The sequence below is a fragment of the Pongo pygmaeus genome, chromosome 1 (assembly GCF_028885625.2).
Source record: "Pongo pygmaeus isolate AG05252 chromosome 1, NHGRI_mPonPyg2-v2.0_pri, whole genome shotgun sequence".
Lineage (NCBI taxonomy): Eukaryota > Metazoa > Chordata > Mammalia > Primates > Hominidae > Pongo > Pongo pygmaeus.
The window spans coordinates 217748406-217769933 of record NC_072373.2 but is presented as its reverse complement, the minus strand read 5'-3'; the positions used below and the strand labels follow the sequence as shown (position 1 = coordinate 217769933).

The 21528-nt window shown below is 42.4% G+C and overlaps 1 protein-coding gene and 1 pseudogene across 1 annotated transcript; both read left to right on the top strand.

Annotated features, from left to right (window-relative positions):
- The first annotated feature begins 4293 nt into the window (after positions 1–4293).
- On the top strand, positions 4294–9121 carry LOC134737908 (endogenous retrovirus group K member 6 Env polyprotein-like; annotated as a pseudogene).
- A 7377-nt stretch (positions 9122–16498) lies between these two features.
- Positions 16499–19631, top strand: LOC129008013 (PRAME family member 17-like). The gene is given in 3 exon segments (XM_063649602.1): positions 16499–16542; positions 17356–17934; positions 19073–19631. Coding segments are annotated over 3 exon segments (1182 nt in total).
- The last annotated feature ends 1897 nt before the right edge of the window (positions 19632–21528 follow it).

The following is a 21528-nucleotide window of genomic DNA, read 5'->3' as shown; positions in this document are numbered from 1 at the left end:
TGGAAATAGACTTATTCTTTATGATTGAGAAATTTTGGCTAAATCTTCCCTTTCACCCTCAGTTCCTACAATTTAAAACTTGATGGACTGATGGAGTACAAGAACAGGTATGAAAAAATCAGGCTACTTATCCTGCTGTTAATAAAGATACAGATCAATTGCTAGGAGCAGGTCCAAATTGGAGCACAATTAGCCAACAATCAGTAATGCAGAATGAGGCTATTGAACAACTAAGGACTATTTGCCTCAGGGCCTGGGAAAAAATTCAGAACCCAGGAACAGCTTGCACTTCTTTTAATTCAATTAGACAAGGCTGTAAAGAGCCACATCCAGACTTCGTAGCAAGGTTGCAAGATGCCACTCAATAATCTATTTCAGATGACAATGCCCAAAAAGTTATTGTAGAAATAATGGCTTATCAAAATGCAAATCCAGAATGTCAATCAGCCATAAAGCCATTAAAAGGAAAAGGTCCAGCAGGAGATGATGTAATTACAAAATATGTTAAAGCTTGTGCTGGGATTGGAGGAGCTATGCCTAAGGCAATGCTAATGGCTCAAGCAATGACGGGAGTCACTTTAGGAGGACAGTTAGGAGATTTGGGGGAAAATGTTATAATTGTGGTCAAATAGGTCATCTAAAAAGAACTGCCCAGTCTTAAATAAACAGAGTGAAAATAAGGAGCTACCTGGCCTGTGTCCAAGATGTGGAAAACGAAAACGCTGAGCTAATCAATGTCATTCCAAATTTGATAAAATTGGGCAACTATTGTTGGAGAACAGGATGAGGGGCCAGCCTAAGGCCCTACAGCAAACTGGGGCATTCCCGATTCAGCCATTTGTTCCTCAGGGTTTTCAGAGACAGCAACCCCCACAGCAAATACCACCACTTCAGGGAGTCAGTACAACAATACAACAGCAGTCCCCCGCCACAGCAGGCAGTGCAGCAGTAGACTTATGTTCCACTCAAAAGGTTTCTTTACTCCCTGGAGAGACCCCCCCCCAAAAGATTTCTACAGGGGTATATGGCCCACTGCCTTGTTTTAGGGAGATGAAGTCTAAATTTGAAGGGAGTCCAAATTCGTACTGGCGTAATTGATTCCAATTTTAAAGGGGAAATTCAGTTAGTGATCAGCCCACTATTCCCTGGAGTGACAATCCAGGTGATAGAATTGCTCAATTATTGCTTTTGCCTCATATTAAAATTGGAGAAAACAAAATGGAAAGAACAGGAGGATTTGAAAGTGCCAACCCTGCTGGAAAAGCCACTCATTGGGCTAGTCAGTTCTCAGAGAATAGACCTGTGTGAGCAGTCACTATTCAGGGAAAGCAGTTTGAAGGATTTGTGGATACTTGGGCTGATGTTTCTATCATCGTCTTAAATCAATGGCCAAAAAAATGGCCTAAACAAAAGCCTGTTACAGGAGTTGTCAGTGTGGACGCCGCCTCAGAAGTGTATCAAAGTGCCATGATTTTACATTGTCTAGGACCTGATAATCAAGAAAGTACAGTTCAACCTATGATTACTTCTATTCCAATTAATTTATGGGGCCAAGACTTGCAACAACAATGGCATGCAGAGATTACTAACCCAGACTCCCTATACAGCACCACGAGTCAAAAAATCATGACTAAAATGGGATATCTCCCTGGCAAAGGATTAGTCAAAAATGGAGATGACATTAAAGTCCCAAATGAGGCTGAGGGACATCAAGAAAGAAAAGGAATAGGATATCCTTTTTAGGATTGGCCACTGTAGAGCCTCCAAAACCCATTCCATTAACTTGGAAAACAGAAAAACCTGTATGGGTAAATCAGTGGCCACTACCAAAACAAAAGCTGAAGGCTTTACAGTTATGAACAAAAGAACAATTTGAAAAGGGACATATTCAGCCTTCATTTTCACCTTAGAATTCTCCTGTGTTTGTAACTCACAAAAAAATCCAGCAGATGGCGCATGCTAACTGATTTAAGAGCCGTCGATGCTGTAATTCAACCTATGGGGGCTCTCCAACCTGGGTTGCCTTCTCTGGCCATGATCCCCAAAGATTGACCTTTAATTACAATTGATCTGAAGGACTGCTTTTTTACCATTCCTCTAGCAAAACAGGATTTGGAAAAATTTGCTTTTACTATACCAGCCATAAATAATACAGAACCAGCCACCAGGTTTCAGTGGAAAGTGTTGCCTCAGAGAATGCTTAATTGTCCAACTATTTGTCAGACTTTTGTAGCTCAAGCTCTTCAGCCAGTTAGAGACAAGTTTTCAGACTGTTATATCATTCATTATGTTGATGATATTTTGTGTACTGCAGAAATGAGAGACAAATTAATTGACTCTTACACATTTCTGCAGACAGAGATTGCAAATGCAGGACTGACAAAAGCATCTGATAAGATTCAAATCTCTACTCCTTTCCATTGCTTGGGAATGCAGGTAGAGGAAAGAAAAGTTAAACCACAAAAAATAGAGATAAGAAAAGACACATTGAAAACATTAAATGACTTTCAAAAATTGCTAGGAGGTATTAATTGGATTTGGCCAAATCTAGGCATTCTTACTTATGCCACGTCAAATTTGTTCTCTATCTTGAGAAAGGATCCAGAATTGAATAGTAAAAGAACATCAACTCCAGAGACAACTAAAGAAATTGAGTTAATTGAAGAAAAAATTCGGTCAGCACAAGTAAATAGAATAGATCACTTAGCTCCACTCCAACTTTTGATTTTTGCTACTGCACATTCTCCAACAGGTGTTATTGTTCAAAATACAGATCTTGTGGAGTGGTCTTTCCTTCTTCACAGTATGATTAAGACTTTTACATTGTACTTGGATCAAATGGCTACATTAATTGGTCAGGCGAGATTACAAGTAATAAAATTGTGTGGAAGTGACACAGATAAAATCATTGTTCCTTTAAACAAGGGACAGGTTAGACAAGCCTTTATCAATACTGGTGCATGGCAGATTGGTCTTGCTGATTTTGTGGGAATTATTAATAATCATTACCCAAAAACAAAAATCTTCCAGTTTTTAAAATTGACTACTTGAATTTAACCTAAAATTACCAGACATAAACCTTTAGAAAATGCTCTGGTGGTGTTTACTGATGGTTTCAGCAATGGCAAAGTGGCTTACACCAGGCCAAAAGAACGAGTCACTCAGTTCAGTATCACTCAGCTCAGTATCACTAAACTCAGTATCACTCAGCTCAAAGAGCAGAGTTGGTTTCTGTCAGTTCAGAGTTATAAGATTTTAATCAGCCTATTAACATTGTATCAGATTCTGCATATGTAGTACAGGCTACAAAGGATATTGAGACAGCCCTAATCAAACATAGTATGGATGATCAGTTAAATCAGCTGTTTAATTTGTTACAACAAACTGTAAGAAAAAGAAATTTCCCATTTTATATTACTCATATTCGAGCACATACTAATATACCAGGCCTTGAACTAAAGCAAATGAAGAAGCTGACTTGATAGTGTTGTCTTCATTCATGGAAGCAAAAGAAGTTCATGCCCTGACTCATGTAGATGCAACAGGACTAAAAAACAAATTTGATATCACATGGAAACAGGCAAAAAATATAGTACGGCATTGTACTCAGTGTCAAGTCCTACACCTGCCCACTCAGGAGGCAGGAGTTAATCCCAGAGGTCTATGTCCTAATGCGTTATGGCAAATGGATGTCAAACATGTACCTTCATTTGGAAAATTGTCATTTGTCCATGTGAAAGTTGATACTTATTCACATTTTGTATGGGCAACCTGCCCAACAGGAGAAAGTACTTCCCATGTTAAAAGACATTTATTACCTTGTTTTGCTGTCATGGGAGTTCCAGAAAAAAATTAAAACAGATAATGAGCCAGGATACTGTAATAAAGCATTTCAAAAATTCTTAAATCATTGGAAAATTACACATACAACAGGAATCCCCTATAATTCCCAAGGACAGACCATAATTGAAAAAACTAATAAAACACTCAAAGCTCAATTGGTGAAAAAAAAAGGAAAAAGACAGTAAGGAGTATAACACTCCCCAGATGCAACTTAATCTAGCACTCTATACTATATATTTTTTTAACATTTATAGAAATCAGCCCACTACTTCTGCAGAACAACATTTTACTGGGAAAAAAGAACCAGCCCACATGAAGGAAAACTGATTTAGTGAAAAGACAACAAAAATAAAACATGGGAAATAGGAAAGGTGATAACATGGGGGAGAGGTTTTTCTTGTATTTCCCCAGGAAAAACCAGCTTCCAGTTTAGGTACCTACAACTTACTGAAGAAGTTGCCATCCACCAAGGAAGTGGAGCTGCTGACCTGGACCCAACTAAAGAAGCTGACACAGTTAACTAAAAAAAGCCTGAGGAATACAAGGGTAACACAAACTCCAGAGACTATGCTGCTTGCAGCTTTGATGATTGTATCAATGGTGGTAAGTCTCCATGTGACTGTAGGAGCAGCTGCAGCTAATTATACTTACTGTGCCTATGTGCCTTTCCCGCCCTTAATTCAGGCAGTCACTTGGATGGATAATCCTATTGAAGTATATGTTAATAATAATGCATGGGTACCAGGCCCCACTGATGACCATGGCCCTGCCCAACCTGAAGAAGAAGGAATGATGATAAACCTTTCCATTGGGTATTATTATCCTCCTATTAGCCTGCAGAAGGCATCAGGACGCTTAATGCCTACAACCCAAAATTGGTTGGTAAAAGTACCTACTGTCAGTGTCACCAGTAGTTTTACTTATTGTATTATAAGCAGAATGTCACTCGGGTCACAGATAAGTAATTTACAGTACTCTTCTTATCAAAGATCATTAAAATTTAGGCCTGAGGGGAAGCCTTGCCCCGAGGAAATTCCCAAAGAATCAAAAGACCCAAAAGCCTTAGTTTGGGAAGAATGTGTGGCTGATACTGTGGTGGTATTACAAAACAATGAATTTGGAACTATTATAGACTGGGCCCCTTGAGGCTAATTATATAATAATCGTATGGGCCAGACTCACTCATGCTCACAGGCTCCATCTGTCTGGCCCACTAATTCGGCCTATGATAGTGATTTAACTGAAATGCTGGACCAGGTTTAGAGAAAGCTAGAATCACCCTATCCATGGAGATGGGGTGAAAAGAAAATTTCATCACCTCGACCAAAGTTAGTTAGTCATGTTACTCATCCTAAACATCCAGAATTATGAAAGCTTACTGTGGCCTTGCACCACATTAGAATTTGTTCTGAAAATCAAGCTGAGGGAACAAGAAATCATAAGCCATATTATACTATTAACCTAAATTCCAATCTGACAATTCCTTTGCAAGGTTGTGTAAAACCCCCTTATATGCTAGTTGTAGGAAACATAGTTATTAAACCAGATTCTCAAACTATAACCTGTGAAAATTGTAGATTTTTTACCTGCATTGATTCAACTTTTGATTGGCAGCACCGTATTCTGCTGGTGAGGGCAAGAGAGGGCGTGTGGATCCCTGTGTCCATGGACCGACTATGGGAGGTTTCCCATCTGTCCATATTTTAACAGAAGTATTAAAAGGAGTTCTAACTAGATCCAAAAGATTCATTTTTGCATTGATTGCAGTGATTATGGGTCTTATTGCAGTTACAGCTACTCCTGTGGCTGCTGGAATTGCTTTACATTCCTCTGTTCAAACTGCCAAATATGTAAATAATTGGCAAAAGAATTCCTCAAAATTGTGGAATTCTCAAACCCAAATAGATCAAAAATTAGCATACCAAATTAATGATCTTAGACAAACTGTCATTTGGATGGGAGATAGGCTCATGAGCATGGGATATCTTTTTCAGTTACTGTGTGACTGAAATACTTCAGGTTTTTGTATTACACCCGAAGCCTATAATGAGTCTGAGACATGGTTAGATGCCATCTACAAGAAAGAGAAGATAATCTTACTTTAGATATTTCAAAATTAAAAGAACAAATTTTTGAGGCATGAAAAGCCCATTTAAATCTGGTGACAGGAACTGAGCCAATCATGAAAGCTGCTGATGGCCTCACAAATCTTAACCCTGTCACTTGAATTAAAACTATCGGAAGTTCCACTATTGCAAATTTTGTATTAATCCTTCTGTGTATGTTTTGTCTGTTCTTAGTCTACAGGTGTATCCAGCAGCTCTGGAGAGACGGCGACCAGTGAGAACAAGCTATAATGACGACGGCAGTTTTGTCAAAAAGAAAAGGGTAATATGTAGAGAAAAGAGAAATCAGACTGTGATTGTGTCTGTGTAGAAAGGGAAGACATAAGAAACTCCATGTTGACCTGTACCCCGAACAATTGCTTTGCCCTGAGATGCTGTTAATCTGTAACGTTACCCCAACCTCTTTGCCCCAACCTTGAGCTCACAAAAACATGTGTTGCATGGAATCAAGTTTTAAGAGATCTAGGGCTGTCCAGGATGTGCCTCGTTAACAAAATTTTTACAAGTAGTATGCTTGGTAAAGTCATCATCATTCTCCATTTTGATAAACCAGGGGCACAAATGCACTGCAGAAAGCCACAAGGACCTCTGTCCTGGAAAACCGGGTATTGTCCAAGGTTTCTCCACATGTGATAGTCTGAAATATGGCCTCGTGGGATGGAAAAGACCTGACCCTTCCCCAGCCCAACACCCATGAATGGTCTGTGCTGAGGAGGATTAGTAAAAGAGGAAAGCTTCTTGCAGTTGAGATAGAGGAAGACCACTGTCTCCTGCCTGACCCTGGGAACTGAATGTCTCGGTATAAAACCCAACTGTACATTTGTTCAATTCTGAGATAGGAGAAAAACCACCCTATGGTGGGAGGTGAGACATGTTGGCAGCAATGCTGCTTTGTTATTCTTTACTCTACTGAGATGTTTGGGTGGAGAGAAACATAAATCTGGCCTACGTGCACATCCAGGCATAGTACCTTTTCTTGAACTTATTTGTGACACAGATTCCTTTGCGCACATGGTTTCTTGCTGACCTTCTTCCTATTATCACCCTGCTCTCCTACCACATTCCTGTTGCTGAGACAGGGAAAATAGTAATCAATAAAAACTGAGGGAACTCAGTGACCGGTGCCAGAGCAGGTCCTCTGTATGCTAAGTGTCACTCCCCTCGGCCCACTTTTCTTTGTCTATCCTTTGTCTCTGTGTCTTATTTCTTTTCTCAGTCTCTCATCCCACCTGATGAGATATACCCACAGGTATGGAGGGGCAGGCCACCCCTTCACTCTAGTCCTCAAAAAAGTCTGATTTCAGGTCAGATTCATAAACATCTTGCTTAAACCAGGGTCTGCTCTTCTTTCTTCCTTCAATAAAAAACTGAGTAGAAAAATCACTCTGAGAGCAGACAGTTGATCCTGAGGGAGGTGCTTGTAGCAGCCCAGGGGTTGGGGGAGGCCTGGGGACTCATCCGGGCTGGATAAGGCAAGAGCAATGAAGAAAAGGGACAGGGCACCAAAAGGGAGTGGCCCGGAGGAGCTGATAGGGCCCAAATAAAAAGGAAAGAGGGAGGTGGCAGCAGGGCAGTGGACCAGGTTCTCTGGCTCTCACAGAGCTCTGTCCACCAAAGGCTGGGGACTTGTGCCTGAGACCCTGGGGAATGTAGGGCTTGGATGTAGGGCTGTTAGTTCATAAGGCCCTGGGCTGCCTGAGGTGCAATGGGCTGCCCCACCCTACCCCAGGGGCACAGAATCAGGCCAGTGAGAAGTGCTAGGGAGGAAGAGTGGGTGGTGAGTGTCCATCCATAATGCAAAGACAAGGGACAGGTCAGAAGAAAGCAACCTTGGTATGATGCCAAGGGAATGTTGCTATTTGGAAATTATGCAGTTCTGTCTCATCTCCTTACTCGTCAGAGCCTTATGGGACCATAAGGAGTGGGCTTTACAGGAGAGAATGAAGCAGAATGGGGTCTGGGTCAGAGTCCCTCTATTCCAGTCGACCCCAAATCTCTTCCATGGAGGACAGAAGTCAAGCCAGGGCCCATCAGGTTTTCCAGCACTTTTCTGTGAATCCAGAAGAGGCCTAATCATCCTCACTCAAAAAAATTATTCAATTTCAAGTTCTGAGGCTCAACAGGAGCCTCTAGAGGGAAGACTCTGGGAAAGGTCCAAAGAGAAGATTCTGGCATATGTAGCCCCCCAAAAACACAAGGCCGCCCCATTTATTCTCTTCTTTTCTTTCATTCAAATATTTTTACTGAGTTTCTAGAATATTCCACTTGCTATGCCGGGTGCTACTGAGGAAGAAAAAGTAAAGGCAAGGAAGCTGCAAAATGAAATCAGCAGAGAACACTTGGCTCCACATTGTGGTCCCGGCCAGAAAAATAACTGTGCAGGAGGAAATGTGCAGAGTGATCTTCATAATCCATATGGGGAACATGAGTTGCCCCATGTCCTCACATCAGCAGGACCAAGAACAGAAACCATATGATCTTTTCAATAGATGTTGAAAAAGCTCTCAATAAAACTCAACATCTCCTTATGATAAAACTCTCCACAAACTGGGTATAGAGAAACACACCTCAAAATAATAAAGGCTATTTTTGACAAACCCACAGCCAACATCATACTGAATGAGGAAAAATTGAAAGCCTTTTATCTGAGATCTGGAACAAGACTAAGATGCCCACTTTAACCATTTTTTAACATAATACTGGAAGTCCTGGCCAGAGCAATAAGGCAAGAGAAAGAAATAAAAGGCATCCAAATTGGAAAGCAAGAAGCCAAATTAGCGTTGTATGCAGAAGACATGATCTCATATTTAGAAAAGCCTAAAGAGCTTAACAAAAAGTCTATTTTCCTAAAAATTTAGGGTACAAAGACAACATACAAAATTAGTGGCATTTGTGTATGCCAAAAGCAAACAATCTTAAAGGCTGTTAAAGAAATGAAGAAATTATTCCCATTTTCAGTAGCTACAAAGAATATAAAATACCTTTCCTGGTATGTTAAACATCCTATCCTTTACCACAAGCTTGTTCATCCTAAGCTTTATCACAAGCTTGTTCTACCTGCAGCCCTTGGGCCACATGCAGCCCAAGAGCTCTTTGAGTGCGTAAATGGTTCCAGGGCAGAGTCCTACCTGATCCAGGGGCTACATTTGTAAGGAACTAGTCTAACTGCCCCATGGAAAGGTAGTTTAGCAAAGGGAGTGGCAATCTTAGGGTAAGAGGATGGTTAAACACATCAGTTAATAGATTCAGATTAATTAGGTGATGAGGATAATAGGAGAAAATGGTTGATGTCAACTCAGTCATCACACAATTCTTTTTACTTTCCTCCCTCAATTATCTCTTCAGCATTTTATTTTTCTTCTTCATCTTTAGTACTTGGTATTTTCCAGAAGCTCTTTTGGAATCAGTCAGTCTTTTAGAATCCTCCAAAAGTCAATTCTTAAAAATGCGTTTCTGTGTTTCTGAGGTGTCCAGGATTTCTCCTTTTCCAATGAGTCCTGTTATTCTCTTGGTGGACATTTTTTTTCTTTTGTAGTTTGTGGCTGTTACAAAAACAAAAGCTTTATATGTCTGACTTTTCCTTTCTACCAAAATGGCTGGACAGTACCAGAGATAATTTAAGTTTGTAGTGACTGAAAAGAGGAAGGTTTAATCTAAATAAATTGTTCATTTACAGGACAATGATTGTGGATGGACTAAAGTGTGGTCTGTCCATACAGTAGAACACTGCACAGTAATAAAAACGAAGGAACTACCTATGCACACAACAACGTAGAGAATTCTCAAAATTACCAATCAGAACAAAAGAAACCAGACACAAAGACAGCATCCTGTATGCTTCCATTTATATGACATTCCAGAAAATAGTCTAAAAAGACCAATTGGGCTGGGCATGGTGGCTCATGCCTATAATCCTAGCACTTTTGGAGGCCAAAGCAGGAAGATCACTTGAGGTCAGGAGTTCAAGACCAGCTGAACAAGACGGTAAAACCCCATCTCTACCAAAAATACAAAATTAGCTGGGTGTGGTGGTACACCCCTGTAACTGCAGCTACTTGGGAGGCTGAGGCAGGAGAATCATCTGAACACAAGATAATCACTGGAACTCAAGAAGCAGAGTTTACAGTGAGCTGAGATCATACACTGCCCTCCAGCCTAAGTGACAGAGCCAGACTACATCTCAAAATAAATAAATAAATAAAGGCCGCATGCAGTGACTCATACCTGTAGTCCCAGCACTTTGGAAGGCCAAGGCGGGTGGATCAAAAGGTCAGGAGTTTGAGATCAGCCTGGCCAATATGGTGAAACCTCATCTCTACTAAAAATCCAAAACTAGCCTGGCATGGTGGGGGGCGCTTGTAGTCCCAGCTACCTGGGAGGCTGAGGCAGGAGAATCGCTGGATCCCAGGAGCTAGAGGTTGCCATGAGCCAAGGTCACACCTCTGCACTCAAGCTAGGGTGGCAGAGCAACACTCTGTCTCAAAAAAGAAAAAAAAAAAGACCAGCTGTTTCCACAAACTAGAGATAGTGTGACAAACCACAAAGGACACAGGAAACCGACTAGGAGTCGTGAAAATGTGTTGTGTCTCTCATGAGTGAAAACACAAGTTAAAACTCATCAAACGGGCAGGGCTTGGTGGCTCATGCCTATAATCTCAGCATTTTGGGAGGCAGAGGCAGTCACTTCACCTGAGGTCAGGAGTTGGAGACCAGCCTGGCCAATATGGGGAAACCCGGTCTTTTTTTTTTTCTTTCTTTCTTTTTTGAGATGAAGTCTCTCTCTGTTGCCCAGGCCAGAGTGCAGTGGCATGATCTTGGCTCACCACAACCTCTGCTCCCTAGGTTGAAGTGATTCTTCTGCCTCAGGCTCCCAAATAGCTGGGAATAGAGGCAACCACCACCACACCCAGCTAGTGTTTGTATTTTTAGTAGAAACAGGGTTTCACTATGTTGGTCAGGCTGGTCTAGAACTTCTGACCTCGTGATCTATGCATCTCAGCCTACCAAAGTGCTGGGATTACAGGCATGAGCTACCGTGCCCAGCTGAAACCCCATCTTAAATAAAAATTTGAAAAAACCAACAAATGAAAAAACAAGCTCATCAAAACATACACTTGAAATGTGTATTATTTTCTATCAATAGATTATAGGAAAATATGATTTATTTTTTAACTAATTAATCAATGTACATCTATCTCAAAACTAACATCTTGTTCCTGAAAAAACATTGAAGGAAGTTATATGAAGGATGGCACTCATGTACATTTTATCAGCACCCAATGTAATGTCTTTTATTTAGAGACAAATGTATGAAGAATATCTTTAAAACATGCATAGCAATAATGTAATAAACTCAGGAAAGTGGCTACCTCTGTGCAGGAAGAGACAGGGCTTCAGCAACAGGGGAGGGTTACCCAGGAAGAGTCATCTGTAGCTATAAATTTATAATAGGTTTTAAAAATTTTAAAAAAAGAATATTGTAAGTGTAATAATGAGTGTGAGTATCTGTGCATTTTTCATATTAGTCAGTATACTGTAATGTGGCTTTGTGTTTGTTTTTGTTTTGAAGACAAGCTCTCATTCCACTCTATTGCCCAGGCTGGAGTGCAGGAGCACAGTCATGGTTCACTGCAGGCTCAACCTCCTGGACTCAAGTGATTCTCCCTGCTCAGCCTCCAGAGGAGCTGGGGCTACAGGTGTGCCAAAAGAAGCCCAGCTGTTTTTTTATTTTATTTTATTTTATTTTATTTGAGATGGGTCTTGCTTTGTTGCCAAGCTGCTCTTGAAATCCTCGGCTCCAGCAATCTTCCCACCTCAACCTATAAAAGTGCTGGGATTACAGGTGTGAGCCAAGACAGCTGGCTTCTGTGTATTTTTCTTTCTTTCTTTCTTTTTTTGAGGCAGAGTCTCACTCTGTCACCCAGGCTGTAGTGCAGTGGCACAATCTCGGCTCACTGCAACCTCCACCTCCTGGGTTCAAGTGATTGTCCTGCCTCAGCCTCCTGAGTATCTGTGATTTGCCAGGCATTTGTCTGTCATTTGCCACCATGCCTGGCTAATATTTGTATTTTTAGTAGAGACGGGGTTTCACCATGTTGACCTGCTGGTCTCAAACCCCTGACCAGGTGATCTGCCTGCCACAACCTCCCAAAGTGCTGGGATTACACGCATAAGCCACCGCACCAGACCTGCTTTTGTGTTTTATTTACAGTGTAAACAAAAATGACAGTGGCGACATATGAGAGATTAGGACAGAGTGACAGGGAATGTGGAGAACTCTTCAGAGAAGTTTGCTATGAGGAAAAACATAAGGAATAACAGATAGAGAAGAATATGGAGATAAGCAAACTTTCTGTTTCCTTTCCTTTTGTTTCTTTCCCTAACAGAAGATTGGGGAGAGGCTGTTTATAAATTGCTAAAAATGATCTATCTGAGAAAATGAAATTGCAGAGATGGAATTGATGTGGAGAGACAACATTGAGAAGCTAAAGAGCAGCTTTGGTGTGTGCAAGAATGTTTATGACCTTATGGTTGGTAATTGAAACAAATCAGAAGAACATTGACATAGAAAAATTGGCAAAGGGTTCAGCTGTGGATGATCCATTGTGTGGAATACTGCATAGAAGTAAATATGAATAAGGATGAATCTTTAAGACCTACACCTAAGTGAATAAAAGCAAGATGATCATCAATACCACAGGAAGACACCATTTCCATAAGGAAATAATCAGATGTCTCTATGTGCCCATAGAATTATGTAAGAAATCTTCCCAAAAATATCTGGAAGGTGCTCTAAACTGAGCCCTCCAGATAGAAGCCTGGGAGAAAAAGAAAAGTCAGGGGAGATGCTTGATCTATCACCTGTGCTGTTAGAAGGTTTACACTGAGGCTGGGTGTGGTGGCTCACTCCTGTACTCCCAGCACTTTGGGAGGCTGAGGCAGGTTGATCACGAGGTCAGGAGATCGAGACCATCCTGGCTAACATCGTGAAATCCCATCTCTACTAAAAATACAAAAAAAAATTTAGCAGGGCCTTGTGGTGGGCGTCTGTAGTCCTAGCTACTTGGGAGTCTGAGGCAGGAGAATGGTGTGAACCTGGGAGGTGGAGGTTGCAGGGAGCCAAGATCATGCCACTGCACTCCAGCCTGGGTGACTGAGCAAGTCTCCGTCTCAAAAAAACAACAAAACAAAAAAAGCCAAACAAGGTTTACACTGAGAATGCTGTACTGCATTACTTGAGAAAAACAAGTGTAAAATACAAATGAAGTTTGAGAAATAAAAAGAAAATGCTAAGCCCACTAGCCAACTGAAAGGACTCCCTCTTGGCCAAGGGGGCCCCAGAGAAACCTTAAATATGAGGTGCTCATCATAAGGGCACAGGAGGTAAAAAAGACTTGCTCCATTGCTGATTTCAGCCAACCACCTGAGGCTTTAGCCAGACTCCCCTCCTTTTTGTGATCTAGCCACAACAGCTAAGCAGCATTAATGCTAAAATACAGGTCATAAGACTCACTGAGCAGACTATGTGTGGCAAAAAGTTAGCAACCCACAAACAGGACCTTAGGCCCTGCCAGGCAAGAGTGAAGTCCCACGTCCCTTCATGGAAAGATTCAACTATGTTCTGACTGCAACACCATTTTCCTTTTTCTCCAGCAGCTCAACCAGCACCAGCCTCTAGATAAGCCAGATGGAAACAACTGCAGCTCACCAGCCACCAGATGCAGACCAGCTGACCCCTTCTCCACAAGCCAGGACTGCAACTGTGATTGGACAGGGGACTCATTTCAGTAACTTTCTCCTGATGAAGGACCCCGAACCATGGACTACTTCTGGCCAATTGACAGAGGCTGCCCACTGAGTGGAAAAGGGAAAGGGAATTCTCGACAAAATGTAGCTTTTTCCCCACAAGATACAACTGTGCAGTTCTAATTCAAGATATGACCAAGAAACATATTTGGGGTTAAAATCTTTTGACTTCTTTTCTTATGTGTCATGCGATGCTATGCCGGAGTCAGGCTGGAAAACAAGCCACTTTACAGAGGATTAAATAAACCCCCGCTAAGGGGACTTTGTGTTTTGTAGGTGACTCCCAAGGCCCTTTAGATAGGAATTGGGGACCTTCATTCCCAACTTCACCTTTGGATGTAGGAAACCTAATTATAATGCATTTAAATGTAAAGCCTCCACTGCAAAGTGAACCTGGGAACTATGTGACAGACATGTTTGCTTACTATAAATGTATGCATTCCCCACGCTGTGAATTTTCACAGCTGCTCCAATAACCTGGTGAATATGCCCACTTGGCCAACAGGTTCAGCATAGATTCCTGGGTCTCTTTCCCTCCCTCCAAGTGCTTGCCTCAGGTCCTGCCTGGAGGCCCATTTCCCAGCGAGCAGGATGTAAATGTTTACAAGAAATTACACTCTCTTTTTCTAAATCTATAGACCCCATGATTCTTAGTGGATCTCATTGTTGTTAGAAGTGAGATTCAAAGGAGACCTCCAATATCTTCCTGAGGCCTCCAGAACCAATGCATCCCTCACTGGCAAGAGACCCCTGAGCTCTTCTTGGTGGTGCCATGGGAAGGCCTCTGGTAAATCCTCCGGAATTCAGATGTCCAGCTCTTAGGTGGAAGATCTCAGAGACTTTAATTGTTCCCAGCTGTTTCTCTGCAAACAGGCCCTTGAGGGCACCCTCTCTGTCAGTTCCAGGTTTAGGGATATAAGGGACCTTCCCTTCCCAGTTCCCTCTCAGTCACTGTCCTGGCTCCCTAATTGGGACCTTGCAGGGAATCTCTTTGTTGGTCCTGGGTTTGAGGAGACTCTTCCAGTTCCCTCCATCTGGACCCAATAGAATATTTCTCTGAGGACCCCTGCCTAGCAGGGAGGCATTCAGGTTGGACTCCATGGCTCCATCAAGTTTGGTGAAGATGCTCACCCTCTAGTGGTGCTTACAGGGATGCCTTTGGTAGGTAAGTGCACTTATGAGGGACCTTAGTTCCAAGGGGACAGACTCAGGCCAGTGACAGTCAGAAACCCTGGTGACTCTATGTTTAAAGACTGTGTCCTGTATTATGTGGGGGGAAATCTATAAAAAACAGACGAAGTTCATCCATGTGATGACAGCACTGCCATGACACACAGGTAGTGACCACGGCAACAGGAGGGTGACTTCCTCCATATTCAACGTGTTTATATTATGGCTGGAAGCTCATGTTGGCTGCCTGACATTTGCATTTTAGTGGCTATAAACTGACTTTTAAGCGCTATGTGATCAACAAGCATTTACAGCCACCTGCCAGGCTCCATGCTCTGCTGTGGGACCACAGAGTGACAGAGACACAGTCCCTCCCCTTGAAGAAGCAATCTCTGTCTACCATGAGATTGTCAAGGAAAAAAATCATTATCAAACACAACCTAGGCACGTGGTCCAGCAGCCACGCTCCTTGGCATTTACCCAAATGAGAAAACCTAAAACCTGGATGTTTTTAACCACTACATTCATAATAGACAAAACTTAATAGGGACCAACGTGTTCTTCAGCAGATAAATGGATGATAAACTCTTGCACATCCTGACAATGTAAATTATTAAGTCCTAAAAGACATAGAGGAAACTTAAATGCACATAACCAAGTGAAAGAAACCAACATGAAAAGGCCACATGACATTCTGGAAAACGCAAATCTATGGACACAGTAGAAAGCCCAGGGGTTGCCAGGAGTCACAGTACAGTGGGATGGATAGAAAGAGAACAGGTGATTTTTTAGGGCACAGAAGCTACTCTACATGGTGCTATAAGGGTGAATACATGTCGTCATCAATTCATCAGAGCTCATAGAATATGCAACACCAACTGTGAACCCTTAATGTTAATTATGAACTTTGAGTGATAAGGATGGTTCATGTGGTTCATGCATTGGAGCAAATGGACCATGCTGGGGCAGGATGTTGATCCTTCAGGAGTCCGCGCTAGTGTGGGGTCATGAAGTATGTGGGAACGATCTACTTTCTGCTCAACTTCACTGCAACCTTATAATGGCTCTAAGAAAATAAATCATATATCCCTAAAAATATTGCACTTTCTTCCAGCTCCAAAATTGTATAAATTTAAATATTTTTAAATAAGAGCAATTCTTATTCATTGATCTTCAAAATCAGTTTAAAAGGTGTAATTTTATTTGACACTCAAAACCACATTAAGCATTTTTTAATATACTTTAAGTTCTCGGATACATGTGCACAACTGTAGAGAAAAGAAAGAGAGATCAGACTGTTACTACATCTATGTAGAAAAGGAAGACATAAGAAACGCCATTTTGATCTGTACCCTGAACAATTGCTTTGCCCTGAGATGCAGTTAATCTGTAACCTTGCCCCAACTTTCAGCCCACAAAAACATGTGTTGTATGAAATCAAAGATTAAGGGATCTGGGGCTGTGCAGGTTGTGCCTTGTTAACGATGTGTTTACAGGCAGTGTGCTTGGTAAAAGTCATCACCATTCTCCATTCTTGATAAACCGGGGGCACAATGCACTGTGGAAAGCCACAGGGAACTCTGCCCTGGAAAGCCAGGTATTGTCCAAAGTTTCTCCCCATCTCATAGTCTGAAATATGGCCTAGTGGGATGGGAAAGACCTGACCATCCCCCAGCCTGACACCTGTGAAGGGTCTGTGCTGAGGAGGATTAGTAAAAGAGGAAAGCTTCTTGCAGTTGAGATAGAGGAAGGCCACTGTCTCCTGCCTGACCATGGGAACTGAATGTCTCGGTATAAAACCCGATTGTACATTTCTTCAATTCTGAGATAGGAGAAAAACTGCCCTATGGCGGGAGGTGAGACATGTTGGCAGCAATTCTACTTTGTTACTCTTTACTCCACTGAGATGTTTGGGTGGAGAGAAACATAAATCTGGCCTACGTGCACATCCAGGCATAGTACCTTCCCTTGAAATTATTTGTGACACAGATTCCTTTGCTTACATGTTTTTTTGCTGACCTTCTCCCTATTATCAACCTGCTCTCCTACCATATTCCTCTTGCTGAGATAGTGAAAATGATAATTAATAAAAACTGAGGGAACTCAGAGACCGGTGCTGGTGCAGGTCCTCCTTATGCTGACTGTCAGTCCCCTGGGCCCATATTTCTTTCTCTATACTTTTTCTCTGTTTCTCATTTCTTTTCTCAGTATCTCATCCCACCTAACGAGATATACCCACAGGTGTGGAGGGGCAGGCCACCCCTTCACAGAACATGTGGGTTTGTTACATAGGTACACATATGATGTGGTGTTAGCTATACCTAAGAAGCCTTCATCTACACTAGTATTTATCCTTACACTATCTGTCCCTCAGCCTACATTCTGGGCTTTTCCCCTATGATACTCACAGGAGGTGGAAACTTCAAGTGCTGGATTTGTGGGATGTTGATGAGAATCTCTGGACTGTATGATCTGGAGCCAGGGCCCTCTCCTGCCCTGCAGAGGCCATGAGTCAGAGGCAGACAGTAGAGGACTGTTCAAGGATGGGAGAGCACCAGCCCTTGAAGGTGTTCATAGACCTCTGCCTAAAGGAAAGTACACTGAATGAATGCCTGAGTTACCTCTGTGGGTGGATGCACTACAGAAGAGGTCTAGTGCACCTGTGTTGTAATAAGGTGCAGAATTACTCAATGCCAACTTCAAGTTTCAGAAATTTATTGCAAAGGATATACCCAGAGAGTATCCAGGAGTTGGAAGTCTGGAAAAAGTCCTCTCTGAATAAAACAGGAAAGTTTGCCCATTACCTGAGCCAGATGAGCAGTCTTTGCAAACTCTTTTTAGTCTTCGGTTATGAGCGTGAGTTATACATGAGCAACCAATGGCAGTTCATTCCTGACTTGGACTCTCCATTCCTCTGCCTGTCTTACCCCCAGATGCTTTATATAAGAAAGGTCAGTAATATCAAAGAGCACCCAGAGCACCTGCTTAGGTAAGAAAAGATGGTGAGCTTTCTCTGCAGACCATAACACAGACTTTTGTTGTTTTTCACAGTAAACGCTAGTGGGCATCTACTGTGTGCCAGCCACTGGTGATGTCAAAGGGAATGGGATGCTAGAATGTCAATGCATTATGCTTGCTCAGTGCTCTATGTTCTGAAGTGGGTATCACAAGACCACTCAAATAAGGGCAGAGGGATGGCCTGGGGTAGATGCTACAGAGAGAGATGTGTAGGGAGCTAGTTATTTGGGGATTCAGATCTAGTGAGGGTGTATTTGTGAATTCCTTGTTAGGAAGTGTGTATAAAGTTAATATGATGAAAACCTATTCTTCATAAAGAGGAGGGTGTGAAAGAAGGGAAAGTGTGGCCAGGCATGGTGTCTCACGCCTGTAATCCCAGCACTTTTGGAGGCCAAGGCAGGGAAATCATGATGTCAGGAGTTCGAGACCAGCCTGGGCAACACAGTAAATCCCCATCTCTCTAAAAATACTAAACAAATAGATAGGCATGGTGATGGGCACCTGTAATGTCAGCTCCTTGGGAGGCTGAGGCAAGGGAAGTGGAGGTTGCAGTGAGCTGAGATTGTGCCACTGCACTCCAGCCTAGATTACAGTGTGAGACTCCATCTCAAAAACAAAAAAAAAAAAAAAGGGGGAAGAGGAAATGAATCCAACTTGTGCATTTCACAGTAGAAGCTCTGTCCTCAGCAGCTTAGTAAAAACCAATGATCCTGTTTCTAATTCCCTGTCTGTAAAAGGTTGTTTTGAACTCCAGGACAGGTAATTGATATGGGAAGTTCATGCTTCTGGGATGGAGGATGAGGGAGTAGGTGTGAGAGTGGTACCAATCACACAAGCAAGGGTGAAAGGACTGAGCCTAAAATGGAGATGCCCCTGAATGATCTGAGTCTTCATCAGGCAGCACCTTGTACGCAGACCATCATCTGATGACGGGAACAAACTTGTGTTTGGGTAAAACAGGCTTCCCCATTGCAGGTTACTATAACACCTGTGTTGTAGTAAGGTGCGGAATTACTCAATGCCCATTTCAAGTTTACCATTGAGATTAATTCCCACCTGCCTCCTCTAACTGGCACCACTGAGCATAACTAACTTCTTGCTCTCCCCAGGTACATCAAGAACCTCTTGGGGGCTTTTACATTCTGTCATGCTTTCCTAACTGATCAGGACATGGAGTTTCTGTCTCAGTGCCCAAGCCTCAGTCAGCTAAAGGAGCTGCATCTGATTCATATCCTAATGTGGACCACCAATCTTGAGCCCCTTGGAACTCTGCTAGAGAAAGTTGCTGCTACTCTCGAGACCCTCGTCTTAGAGGACTGTCAGATCCAGGATCCCCGACTCAGGGTCCTCCTGCCTGCCCTGAGCTGCTTCTCCCAGCTCACCACCTTCTACTTTCATGTAAATGAGACCTCCATGAATGCTCTGAAAGACCTGCTGTGTCACACAGGCGGGCTGAGCAAGTTAGGCCTGGAGTTGTATCCTGCCGCTCTGGAGTGTCTTGACAACAGGGGTCATATCAATTGGGAGATCCTCGCCCCATTTCGGGCTGAGCTGATGTGTACACTCGGGGAAATCAGGCAGCCCAAGAGAACCTTCTTTTGTCCCGCCCCCTGCCCTTCCTGTGGTTCATGGCCATCTGAGAAACTGGACTTCCATCTTTGCTCCTAGCGAAGGTCTGTAGTGGGATGGATAAGCTTTCTTCCAGACACTTGAGAACTAAAATCTTGTACATGGGTGTATTTTTTAAATTTTAACTTAATTTTATTTTGTATATTTTTATTTTATTGATTTATTTATTTTATTATACTTTAAGTTTTAGGGTACATGTGCACAACATGCAGGTTTGTTACATATGTATACATGTGACATGTTGGTGTGCTGACCCCATTAACTAGTCATTTAACATTAGGTATATCTCCCAGTGTAATCCCTCCCCCCTCTCCCCACCCCACAACACAACAGGCCCCAGTGTGAGACAGAGTCTCACTCTATCCCTTAGGATGAAGTGCAGTGGCACAATCTCAGCTCACTGCAAGCTCTGCCTCCCGGGTTCAAGTGATTCTCCTGTCTCAGCCTCCCAAGTAGCTGGTGTTATGGGTGTGTACCCCCACACCCGGCTAAGTTTTGTATTTTTAGTAGAGACAGGGTTTCATGATGTTGGTGGACGTTGGCCTTGAACCCCTGACCTCGAGTGATCTGACTGCCTTGGCCTTCCACAGTGCCTGGTTTACAGGTGTGAGCAGCCGGGCCTGGTCAGGCGCTTTTCAAAGGAAGCACACAGCCGTGTGTTTGAGGCACGTGCTCACTGTGAGTGGAAAGACAAAGGTGACTCAGCCAGGGACAGGACTGAGTGAAAATGCTGATGTGGCATAAATGAGGGCTTCAGGGACTCAGACATAGAACCTGAAGTTCTAGAGTGATGCAGGAGTTACCACCACAAGGATGGTTATTTAAAAATGTCATAAATAAATGGAACCTGAATGGAAACTTTCTGACGTCCTCCATGATTCTTCAACCTGTTTTAGACATTTACACATCAGAAGTCTCTAGAAATCTGCCTCCTGGGTTCAAGCAATACTCTGCCTCAGCCTCCTGAGTAGCTGGGACTACAGGGACCCGCCACCACTCCTGGCTAATTTTTGTATTTTTGTAGAAAGGGAGTTTCACCATGTTGACCAGGCCGGTCTCGAACTCCTGACATCAGGCAAACCACCCACCTCAGCCTCCCAAAATGCTCTGATTGTAGACATGAGCCACTGCACCTGGCCTTATATTCTGATATAAGCATAAAATGTGTAATGTTCAAATCATGGTAATGGGGATATCCACCATCTCAAGAATTTATCATTTCTTTGTGTTAACAACATTCCAATTCCATTGTTTTAATTATGTAGAAATTTACTATGAAGTACTGTCAACATAAGTTACCCTATTGTGCTACTGAACCCTAGATCTTATTGCAATCTGTGTTTTTGTTCCCATTAACCATCCCCTTCTTATTCTCCATTTCCCAGTACCCTTTCTAGCTTCTGATAACCATCATTTTACTATTTTTAAGTTTTGTGATTTTTAATTCCCAAATATGAGTGAGAACATGCCATGTTTATCTTTCTGTATCTGGCTTACTTCACTTAACATAACGCCCTCCAGTTCCATCCATGTTGTTGCAGATGACAGGATTTCATTCATGTTTATGGCTGAATGATATTCTATTGAGTATATTTACCACATTTTCTTGATCTATTCATCTGTTGATGGACACTTAGGTTGATTCCATATTTCGGTTATTGTGGATAGTGCTGCAATAAATAGGAGAGTGCAGGCTGGGTGCAGTGTCTCAGGCCTGTAATCCCAGAATTTAGGAGGCTGAGGTAGGTGGATTACTTGAGGTTATGAGTTTGAGACCAGCCTGACCAACATGGTAGTGTAGATATCTTCTGGATATATTTATTTAATTTTGGATATATATCCAGCAGTGGGATTTATGGTTCATATGGCAATCCTATTTTTATTTTTTTGGGGGAAACTCCATACTGTTTTTCATAGTAGCTGTACTAATTTACAT